The sequence below is a fragment of the Pristiophorus japonicus genome, chromosome 6 (assembly GCF_044704955.1).
Source record: "Pristiophorus japonicus isolate sPriJap1 chromosome 6, sPriJap1.hap1, whole genome shotgun sequence".
Taxonomy (NCBI): domain Eukaryota; kingdom Metazoa; phylum Chordata; class Chondrichthyes; family Pristiophoridae; genus Pristiophorus; species Pristiophorus japonicus.
In genome coordinates, this window is record NC_091982.1 from 116334309 (window position 1) to 116346606 (window position 12298).

The following is a 12298-nucleotide window of genomic DNA, read 5'->3' on the forward strand; positions in this document are numbered from 1 at the left end:
GCTCTCTGTGTGGTTCAAGGTGTTTCCAAACTACCAACCGATTGCTGCTAAATGGAGAACACAGTGTTTCTATAGTGGGTGAAAACTGTACTTATTTCTTGAGTTCTAGTCTGACAAAGTCTAACTTCTGAGTTGACCATTTCCTGTTTTTCCCCCAGGTTGCCACCAATGAACATGTGGGTGAAAGTGACGAGAATGTGGAGCGAGGCAACTGGTCCTCGAAAACTGACTACTTGCTCTCAGTGATCGGCAGTGCTGTGGGTCTGGGCAATGTCTGGCGATTCCCTTACCTGGCTTACAGAAATGGAGGAGGTATTGTAGTAAAACCCATAATACAGGGCAGATAAAGCACAAATAAAGGGAGCAATTCATTGCTTTATAAAGAATATTAAATTCAATGAACCAAGAAACCTTTTATTGTACAAAGTAAATAATATAGGGTAGATCAAAGCTTATATAAGCAACGATGATTTGAATCTCTCAGCTTTAAACTGTTGGCTATTTATAAACTATTTTCTCTTGGGATGTGGATGATGTGACAAGGTGCTATTTATTGGCCCTCCCTGTTCTGAGGGCAGTGAGAGGTAACCACATGGTGTGGGACTGGAGTCATGTGTAGGTCAGACCAGGTAGGGGTGGCAGTGATCTTTTCAGCTCCACATTACTGACCCAGTTGGGTTTTTACAACACTCCATCACCTGTTATTGACATTTTTAGTCCCAGCCCACAGGTTCCCAGATTATTCATTTTAATTTCACAATTTGTTGATGGGATTTGAACTCGTGAACTGCAGGTTCCTTGTCCAGTACCATAGAATCATAGAATTATAGAATAGTTACAGCACAGAAAGAGGCCATTTGGTCCATCGAGCATGTGCCGGCTCTCTGCAGGAGCACCTCAGCTAGTCCCACTCCCCCACCCATTCCATGTAGCCCTTCAAATTGTTTCTTTCAGGTACTTATCCCATTCCCGTTTGAAAGTCATGATTGAATCTGTCTCCTCCACCCATTCAGGCAGTGCTTTTCAGATCATAACCATTCGCTGCATATGAAGCTTTTCCTCGTGTCGCTTTGGGTTCTTCTGTCAATCACCTTAAATCTGTGTCCTCTGACTCTCGCCCCTTCCACCAATGGGTAAAGTTTCTCTCTATCTACTCTGTCTAGACCTTCATGATTTTGAACAATTCTATTAAATCTCCTCTCAACCTTCTCTGCTCTACAGAGAACAATCCCAGCTTATCCAATCTATCCACGTAACTGAAGTCCCTCATCCCTGGAACCATTCACGTAAAGCTTTTCTGCACACTCTCTAAGGGCTTCACATGCTTCCTAAAGTGTGATGCCCAGAATATTGACACAATTCTCCAGTTAAAGCAGAACCAGTGATTTATAAAGGTTCATCATAACTTCCTTGCTTTTGTACTCTATACCTCAACTTATAAAGTCCTGGATCCCATAGGCTTTTTCAACCACTTTCTCAACCTGCCCTGCCACCTTCAATGAATTGTGCACATATACACCCAGGCCTGAAATGAGCTTTCGACCACACATCCGCTGCATAACTAAGACCGCCTATTTCCACTTCTGTAACATCACCCATCTCTGCCCTTGCCTCAGCTCATCCGCTGATGAAGCCCTCTTCCATGCCTTTGTTACCGCTAAACTTAACTATTCTAACGCACTCCTGGCTAGCCTCGCACATTCTACCCTACCTGAACAAGAGGTGATCCAAAACTCGACTGCCCGTGTCCTAACTCGCACCAAGTCCCGTTCACCCATCACCCCTGTGCTCGCTGACCTACATTGGCTTCCGGTTAAGCAACGGCTCGATTTCAAAATTCTCATTCTTGTTTTCAAATTCCTCCATGTCCTCGACCCACCCTATCTCTCTAATCTCCTCCAGCCAAACAACCCCCCGAGATGTCTGTGTTGAGCATCCCTGATTATAATCGCTCAACCATTGGTGGCTGTGCCTTCTGTTGCTCAGGCCATAAGCTCTGAAATTCCCGACCTAAACTTCTCTGGCTTTCTACCTCGCTCTCCTCCTTTCAGACACTGCTTAAAACCTACCTCTGACCAAGCTTTTGGTCACCTGCCTAATTTCTCCTTATGTGGCTCAATGTCAAATGTTTTGTCTCATATACTCCTTTGAAGCACCTTGGGACGTTTCATTATGTTAAAGGCGCTATATAAATAAATGTTGTTGTTGCTGCCTCTCTGTTCCTGCACCTCCTTTAGAATTGTACTCTTTAGTTTCTTCTTGTTCTTCGATTCAAAATGTATCAGTTCAGACTTTTCTACATGTTAGATCTCTTAATTTTCAATGAGATGCGAACTCCGGTTGTAGATCTTTAAGATAATTTTATTCTGGCAACTGCAACAAGCTCTGGCCTTATGCCAGGTCCTTTGTCCTTCTGAGAACACGTGGCAAAAATGGCTGTTCTTATCCTGGATCAATTTACAGAAATGAACTCGCCTTCTTTGACATTGGCTCAATTGATATATTCTTAACCCCTAATTGGCTCGCTGCCAAAGGTCCTGAAATGTCAAGTTGATTGATGACTGAATGCAATGTGCTCATGAGCACGTAGACATGGGGTCTGTGTTTTCTCAACTCTGCAGCCTGTTTGAACTCTCTATCAATGCCCCCTTTGATTCTTTACAAACTGAATCATAAAACATCAGGTATCACTGATTAAACATTCTGCAAAATAATTTCATACATGTTAAATTTGGAAAGAGGTGACATGATAGGTCCAAGTCAGCATGGATTTGTGAAAGGGAAATCATGCTTGAAAAATCTTCTGGAATTTTTTGAGGATGTTTCCAGTAGAGTGGACAAGGGAGAACCAGTTGATGTGGTATATTTGGACTTTCAGAAGGCTTTCGACAAGGTCCCACACAAGAGATTAATGTGCAAAGTTAAAGCACATGGGATTGGGGGTAGTGTGCTGACATGGATTGAGAACTGGTTGTCAGACAGGAAGCAAAGAGTAGGAGTAAATGGGTACTTTTCAGAATGGCAGGCAGTGACTAGTGGGGTACCGCAAGGTTCTGTGCTGGGGCCTCAGCTGTTTACACTGTACATTAATGATTTAGACGAGGACATTAAATGTAGTATTTCTAAATTTGCGGATGACACTAAGTTGGGTGGCAGTGTGAGCTGCGAGGAGGATGCTATGAGGCTGCAGAGTGACTTGGATAGGTTAGGTGAGTGGGCAAATGCATGGCAGATGAAGTATAATGTGGATAAATGTGAGGTTATCCACTTTGGTGGTAAAAACAGAGAGACAGACTATTATCTGAATGGTGACAGATTAGGAAAAGGGGAGGTGCAATGAGACCTGGGTGTCATGGTACATCAGTCATTGAAGGTTGGCATGCAGGTACAACAGGCGGTTAAGAAAGCAAATGGCATGTTGGCCTTCATAGCGAGGGGATTTGAGTGCAGGGGCAGGGAGGTGTTGCTACAGTTGTACAGGGCCTTATTGATGCCACACCTGGAGTATTGTGTACAGTTTTGGTCTCCTAACTTGAGGAAGGACATTCATTCTATTGAGGGAGTGCAGCGAAGGTTCACCAGACTGATTCCCGGGATGGTGGGACTGACCTATCAAGAAAGACTGGATCAACTGGGCTTGTATTCACTGGAGTTCAGAAGAATGAGAGGGGATGTCATAGAAACGTTTAAAATTCTGACGGGTTTGGACAGGTTAGATGAAGGAAGAATGTTCCCAATGTTGGGGAAGTCCAGAACCAGGGGTCACAGTCTAAGGATAAGGGGTAAGCCATTTAGGACCGAGATGAGGAGAAACTTCTTCACCCAGAGAGTGGTGAACCTGTGGAATTCTCTACCACAGAAAGTTGTTGAGGCCAATTCACTAAATATATTCAAAAGGGAGTTAGATGAAGTCCTTACTACTAGGGGGATCAAGGGGTATGGCGAGAAAGCAGGAAGGGGGTACTGAAGTTGCATGTTCATTGAATGGCGGTGCAGGCTAGAAGGGCCGAATGGCCTACTCCACCTATTTTTCTATATTTCTATGTTTCTATGTTAATAGAGTTTCCTTCTAAAATTTGTTGATGTGTTTCGCCACATATCCGGACTAGTAGCTTCCACACAAATTTACATCAACCCGAATTCCATTGTGACCACAATGGAAGTCTGGTTTTCGTAGGTTAATTAACCTCATTCCAATATAATCCAAATCAATATCTTAATTCAACCAGTAAACAACCTTCCCTTAAGCATAACATACCCTGTGCCACGTACAGATGGTCTGCTGGGACTTGCGGGACAGCAGCTACTGCCGCCTGGTTGCAACAACATTTAATCAACATAAACAAACAATATATAAGTAAAATAATTACAACGAATAGAATTAAACCTTCCACCAATGAAGTTCCTATTGAACCTAGCCATTCAGTGGCTCCGCTCCACAAAGTGAATGATGGGGGTTGTTTAAGTTTTTCTACCTCCTTTTGGATATGCTCCACTAAATGGGTAATTTCTTCAGAGCTATCTGGGATATATGTGCAACACTCAGTTCCGAGTATGGCGCAAGTACCTCCCTTTTCAGCCAGGATGTAGTCAAGGGCCAGTCTATTCTGTAGGGCTACTGTGCGGATTGCTACCATTTCTGCATTGATTTTAACTAGGGCCTCTGAGGTATCATTGGCTACCCGTTCCACAACGGATGCCATGTTAATGGATTCCCTTGCCAGTTTGGCGGTCCCATACCTGGGGATCAGAATGGCAAAGAACCTCTCTGTTTCTGTGATAGCTGTCTTAGGATGGTGTAAATGTTCTGACAGTGACTTTAAATGATACATATGTGGCACAATATAGGCTAAATAGCAGGATCCCGTCCAATTCTGGGGCAGCCAAGGGTAGGCCTTGTGGCCACACACCCAGGTGCCATTATAGGCAATGAATGTTAGCTGTTTCTTTATCAGCAACACTCTGGGGTCTGTCCAGGCTTTTCCATCTGTTTTATACAGAATCCCTGTTACGTTAAGAATTCCCACATCGGCCCAGTTTGGACGGTTCCGTGGCTTGATTATATTATAATTCCGGGAGCAGTTATTATATCCCATATTTTGGCCTCCTTTGATGTTTCTAATCAAACAGACCGATTCCCCCGGTCTTCCTATCCCCGTTGTATTAGTGATGATAAAAAATGGGGGCTGTTTGGAATTATTGTAGCACGGTTGGTACCCCCCTTCAAAGGTAGTCAGATTGTAACCTGCTGACTTCCATTTACGTGCCCAGTTTTCCATATCCTGAAATGCATTGCCTGTTTTGTTTTGATTAATTATCCACTCAGCCATTTCTGAGATATTCAAGGGAACTGGCCTCAAGAGAATCCCTCCCTTTGAGTGAATAGGAATATGCGCACACACCCAACAACTAGAAATGTTACTTTGTTTGGCATAAATGTATGATATATATAAAAAGGTATTTACATGTAATTCCCTGGGTACTCTACTATTTCCCTTTGGTGCAGAGGGTCGGCTAGTAAGAAGTAAGCAAATGCCTAGAATACCTACAGTCAGTAATACAGTAAATTTATACATTTTGGCAAAAAGTAATTGTCCTTATCAGATTTCAGCTTCAGTTATGGGTGCTCATTTAACGTGTGAGGCGTGGATCCAGGCTTTCTTTCCTTGGACTTTAACAGCTGCCTGGGTGGCCAATAACACTTGGTAAGGTCCCTCCCACTTGGCACCCAAAGGTTCTTTATGCAACTTTTTCACATAGACCCAGACTCCCGGGATGATGTCCTGTCCTCCTTCGGGTGGATTACCCCAAGCTGCCAATACTTGTCGGGAAACAGAACTAATAGCATTGGTTAGGTCCTGACAGTATGATAACAAAGTGTCACTCATTAAGCGAACATCAGCTTTCCGCAAATCAATAGTTCCTGGCAGCGACATGGGTCTTCCTGTTATAATTTTAAATGGGCTTAGACCTGTAGTTCTGTTCGGAGTTGTCCTAATGCTACATAGCACTATGGTAGTGCCTGGGGCCATGGTGTTCCTTCTTGGTGATATTTGGCAAGCCATTGTTTCAGAGTTCGATTCATTCGCTCTACTTGTCCTGATGATTGTGGGTGATAAGAACAGTGTAAATCCCACGTAATGTTCAGTAACCTACAGACTTCTTGGCAGACAGCACCTGTGAAGTGTGTTCCCTGATCTGAGTCAATGCTATTCGGGACTCCCCATTGGGGAATGTAATCCTTACACATGACCTTTGCAGTGTGATTGGCTGTGGCTCGTTTAGTTGGAACAGCTTCTACCCATCTAGAAAATCTGTCGACCATGACAAGAATGTTAGTGTATCCTTGGCATGGAGGGAGAGATAAAAAAATCAACCTGCAGATGCTGGAATGGTCCAACAGGGCAGGGGGCCTCAGTTGGGGCATTACAGTGATGGGTCCAGAATTATTTTTCTGGCAGATCAGCAGCGGTCTGCCATGCCGGACTGGATAGGCCCAGTAGATCAACCCCTTTTGGGAATGGACGTTCAAATCCAAGTAGATTCATTGTTGCATTTCGAGGATGGTCGGGTGACATGTTCAATTAGAACTTTGAAGAAAGAAGAATTGAAGGAACACCCGATATGGGCTAAAGATAAGAACGAATGTGGCCTACTCCAGATGGAGCCTTCGTCATTTATCGGGACCAAACCTCCATGCACTAAACAGTATCCCATCAGTCCAACTGCCATCGCGGGAATCTTACCTGTTATTCAGCAATTGGAGAAACAAGGGGTGTTTATTAAAATGCATTGCTCCTCCAATGGCCCCGTGTGGCTGGTACAGAAATCTAATGAGACTTGGCGTTTGACCGTCGATTAAAGGAAAGCTAACCAGTGTATTGATCAAAAAGCTCCTTTGGTCGCAGATCCCTCCACCATTTTTAATGCCCTCAAACCGGAACATAAATATTTCTCGGTTATAGATATGGCCAACAGATTTTGGTCGGTGCCTCTGACACCGGAGGTTCGACAGTGGTTTGCTTTCACGGTCCAAGGACAACAGTACACTTGGACCCGGTTACCGCAGGGTTTCCACAACAGCCCTACGGTATTTCACATGGTTTTACAAAGCCATTTGCGAGAATTACCTCCCCTGTCATCCACAGTCATCCAATATGTAGACGATATCCTGCTAGCTTCAAACACGGAAGAACAGCATGAACAAGATTTACGAGCTTTGCTGGACCACCTTTGGCTGAAAGGACATAAAGCCAGCATCGACAAAGAGACCTTCAAACAATGCAAGGCGAGTGCTCCCGAGAGGAAAAATGGACATGGATTGAGGCAGGAATTAAGCTATGCGAAGATGGTGTCTGGTGACAAAGAGTTACCGACAAGCCAGTCGCGCCACAAGCGCTTATGCCTTTTTTTAGCCCAACAGATCCACTCGTGGGGACACTTGGCCTCACAACAGATGATGGCACGGTTCCAGAAAAGCTGGTGGGGTCGGGGATTTAAAAAATGACATCATGTAATGTGCTCACTAGCACGTAGACATGGGGTCTGTGTTTTCTCAACTCTGCAGCCTGTTTGCAGTCTGTTTGAATTCTCTATGACTACATTACATTTCATCTACCACGTGTCCGCCCATTCCACCAGCGTGTCTATATCTTCTTGAAGTCTACTATCCTCCTCACTGTTCACTATGCTTCCAAGTTTTGTGTCATCTGCAAATTTTGAAATTGTGCCCTGTACACCCAAGTCCAAGCCATTAATATATATCAAGAAAATCAGTGGTCCAAATACCGACCCCTGGGGAACACCACTTCTTCCATACCTCCTTCCAGTTCGAAAAACAACCGTTCACCACTACTCTCAGTTTTATGTCACTTAGACAATTTTGTATCCATGCTCCCACTGTCCATTTTATTCCACGGTCTTCAACTTTGCTGGCATGTGGCACATTATCAAACATATTTTGGAAGATTATGTACACCACGCATTGCCTTCATAAACCCTTTCTGTTACCTCATCAGAAAACTCAATCAAGTTAGTTAAACACGATTTGCCTTCAACAAATCCGTGCTGGCTTTCCTTAATTAATCCACACTTCTCCAAGTGACTGTTAATTTTGTCCCAGATTGTTCTCTCTCAGGATAGCAGCATATGGAGTACCAGGACTCAGCTGTCATGGGACAAGGGCTCTTGGTCCATGAGTGCAGCCAATAACCTTTTGTGGCACTGGTCCTCAGGAGACTCCTAGGAGAAGCTCTGGAATAGGTCACAGGAAGGATTGTCTAGACATTCAGGGGAAGCACGGTGATCAGAGGCAGTCTCAGATATCAGATGAGTCCTCATAGTCACTCATTAAAGAAATGTTGATGTATGAATGGGATCTGTTGATTAATTTGCTCCTTCGTTTTGAGAGGTTGTAAGGCCCTCTCATGCTGCTGCCTTGGTGTCTCACCAAAAGGTATGAATTCTCAAGCTTTGCTAAAGAGAGCATCCATCACCTGGTTAATATGGGCCTGGACTGAATCCCGGCTAATGTCACACAGATCCCCATTTGCAGCATGGAAGGAGCTTGTGGCATAAAAGTTGAGAGCCCTGGTCACTTTGACTGCCATTGGCACAGCTGTTCAGGAAGTTGATCTGAGCGTAAGTCTTGGTCTCAGTCTGGAAGTCTTGGTGGATCAAATTCTCCAGACATTAAATACTTCTCACATGCCCTCATATCAGCTCTGGGCGATAGAATTGTACAGGTGAGTATTGGGTCTTCTCCTATGCTGTCACATTACCCTTTGGTCCCCTTTGGAATTCTTCCTTCCATTCCATAAAAATGGCACAAACAGACATCCCATTGGAAACCTAGAGTGCAAGGTTATATTCTGCATTGCCAGTGGGTTCAGCAGAGAATCCCTCAATAAAGCTCCGCAACTCCCTGGGGAAAATAGAACAATTTAGTAAATGCTGCGACATCAGTCAAACTTCTCCAGATTCAGAGCTCTTTTCCGTACAGCTTCCTCCAGGACCAGCTGATCCTGGTTAGCCACAATGCCTGCTTTGTACGGTCGCTTGTTAGTCAGGGGGCAATGTGATGGTAATGATGGGAATCTGGACTCATGAATTCATCCTATCATTACCGTTCAGCTTCCTTATGAACCCTGTAAAAGGGGCAGGTGCAGAAAGCACTGGCAATTTCCACTGGCAATCTCATTGGGGCATAACAGGTGTAAAACTGATGAGAATGGGTCCCACCTCCAAATCAACTCCAGGGAAAGGTCCAACATGGACATTGTGGCTTGATCTAAAAATAGTGAAGAAATTCAGCACTGTGACTGATTCTCCATTTCCTGGTGAAACATCTATTGTGTTCCTAACACAGATGAGACTGCACACAGGGAGGTTAAAGTAACAGTGACCTGGGATCACTTGGGACTTCAGGGGATGCACTCCCTGGTGGTGGAACATGGGAGTGTATGCTTTACAGATACACAACATCACTCCCGCCGCCCGCCCCCCCGCCCAAAGTCAAAGTGAAAACTATTTACAAGGTGAGGCGGTCAGGAGCCTGTCTTTCCCTGGTGGACCGCCTCGGTACAAATATCTGTTCTGGTGTGTTGGCTGTGCCCTCACTGGGCTGGCATGTTGTTGGCCCTGCAGGGTGAGCCTGGCTTTGCTGGGTGTGATGGGTTCGATTTCCTGGTCCGGCATGGTGTCGTTGATCCTTTGGGTGCGTGTTGTGGGCTCGAAAAAGGTGGTGTCTGCTGTAGGTTGTTCAGGGCAGTCTGTGAACCGCAACCTCGTTTGGTCCAGGTGCTTTCTGCAAATTTGTCCATTGTCTAGTTGGAATACAAACATCCTTTTTCCTTCTTTAGCTATCACCGTGCCCGCGAATCACTTGGGACCATGTCCATAGTTTAGCACATACACAGAGTCATTCAGATCACTTTCCCATTACACAGTGGCGCTACCATCGTTTACATTTGTTGCTGCCGCCTGCTCTCTACCTGATCATGCAGGTTGGGGTGAACCAGCGAGAGTCAGGTTTTAAGTGTCCTTTTCATGAGTAGCTCAGCCGCGGGCACCCCTGTGAGCGAGTGGGGTCTCGTGCGGTAGCTGAGCAGTACTCTGGGCAGGCGGGTTTGGAATGAGCCTTCTGTGACTCGTTTAAGGCTCTGTTTGATTGTTTGTACTGCCCGCTCTGCCTGCCCATTGGAGGCTGGTTTAAACGGGGCAGAGGTGACATGTTTGATCCCATTGCGGGTCATGAATTCTTTAAATTCGGCACTGGTGAAACATGGCCCATTGTCACTGACCAGTATGTCAGGCAGGCCGTGGGTGGCAAACATAGCCCTCAGGCTTTCAATGGTGGTGGTGGCGGTGCTTCCTGACATTATTTCACATTCAATCCATTTTGAAAAAGCATCCACCACCACCAGGAACATTTTACAGAGAAACGGGCCCACATAGTCAACATGGATCCTCGACCATGGTCTGGGCGCGTTGCTCAACTGAACACACGCGGCATTGCCGTACATAGGACTCTAAGTCAGAGTCGATACCGGGCCACCACACGTGGGATCTGGCTATCGCTTTCATCATTACTATTCCATGGTGTGTGCTGTGGAGATCCGAGATGAACATTTCCCTGCCCTTTTTGGGTGGCACTACGCGGTTACCCCACAACAGGCAGTCTGCCTGAATGGACAGCTCGTCCTTTTACCGCTGGAATGGCTTGATTAGCTCTTGCCTTTCAGCGGGGATGCTGGCCCAGCTCCCATGCAGTACACAGTTTTTTACTGGGGACAGCAGAGGATCTTGGCTGGTCCAAGTCCTAATCTGGCGGGCCGTGACAGGTGATTTATCCTTTTCAAATGCTTCCATGACCATCAACAAGTCTGCGGGCTGCGCCACCATCAACAAGTTTGCAGGCTGCGCCATTTCCACCCCCGTGGTGGGCAATGGTAGCCGACTGAGAGCATCCGCACAGTTCTCGGTGCCTGGCCTGTGGCGGATGGTGTAGTTATATGCTGATAGCACGAGTGTGCACCTTTGTATGCGGGCTGAGGCATTAGTATTTATCCCCTTGTTTTCAACGAATAGGGATATGAGAGGCTTGTGATTGGTTTCCAGCTCAAATTTGAGGCCAAATAGGTACTGATGCATTTTCTTCACCCTGAACACACACGCTAATGCCTCTTTCTCAATCATGCTATATGCCCTCTCGGCCTTAGACAAGCTCCTGGAGGCATAGGCGATAGGTTGCAACTTCCCCGCAATGTTAGCTCGTTGTAATACGCACCCGACCCCATACGACGACGCATCACATGCTAGCACAAGTCTTTGCTTTCTCAAAAGCAATTACTTAGTTTTTTCCCCATACCCAGTTCTCACCTTTACGCAAGTAGGGGCTCTAAGAGGGTGCTTAACCCTGGTAGAAAGTCACCAAAATAGTTGAGTTCCAGGAACGACCGCAGCTCCGTGACGTTCTGTGGCCTGGGCGCGTTCCTGATAGCCTCTGTCTTGCTGTCTGTGGGCCGAATGCCGTCCGTCGCGATCTTGCTCCCCAAAAACTCCACTTCTGTTGCCATGAAGACACATTTCGACCTCTTCAGCCGCAGCCCTACACGATCCAGTCACTGAAGGACACTCCTCCAGGTTTTGTAGATGCTCGACGGTGTCTCGACCCGTGACCAATATGTCATCCTGAAAAACCACCATGCGTGGTACCGACTTGAGTAGGCTCTCCAACTTTCTCTGGAAGATTGCTGCAGCCAGCCGAATTCCAAACGGGCATCTGTTGTCGATGAATAGTCCCTTGTGCGTGTTGATGCAGGTGAACCCCTTCGAAGACTCCTCCAGCTCCTGCGGCATGTAGGCCGAAGTCAGGTCAAGCTTGGTGAACATCTTGCCTCCTGGTCGCGTCGCAAATAGGTCGTCTGCCTTAGGTAGCGGGTATTGGTACTGTAGCAAGAAACGATTAATAGTTACTTTATAATCGTCGCAAATCCTGACCGTGCCATCACTTTTCAGTACTGGAACAATCGAGCTGGCCCACTCGCTGAATTCCACTGGGGAGATGAGGCCCTCACATTGCAGCCTGTCCAGCTCGATTTCCACTCTCTCCCTCATCATGTGAGGTACCGCTCGCGCCTTGTGGTGAATGGGTCGTGCCACTGGGACCAATTGGATCTGCACCTTCACCGCGGAAAAGTTTCCAATGCCTGGCTCAAAAAGGGAAGGAAATTTGTTAAGAACCTGGGTACATGAGGCCTCATCGACATGTGATAGCGCTCGGATGTCATCCCAGTTC

General features: G+C 46.1%; 1 protein-coding gene across 1 annotated transcript in view; it reads left to right on the top strand.

Moving 5' to 3' along the window:
• LOC139265222 (sodium- and chloride-dependent neutral and basic amino acid transporter B(0+)-like) overlaps nucleotides 1–12298 on the top strand; it is a 186992-nt gene that overhangs the window by 164 nt on the left and 174530 nt on the right. The window contains exon 2 of the mRNA XM_070882148.1: nucleotides 154–312. Coding sequence (XP_070738249.1) covers nucleotides 154–312 — 159 coding nt within the window. The remainder of the gene's footprint in view (nucleotides 1–153; nucleotides 313–12298) is intronic.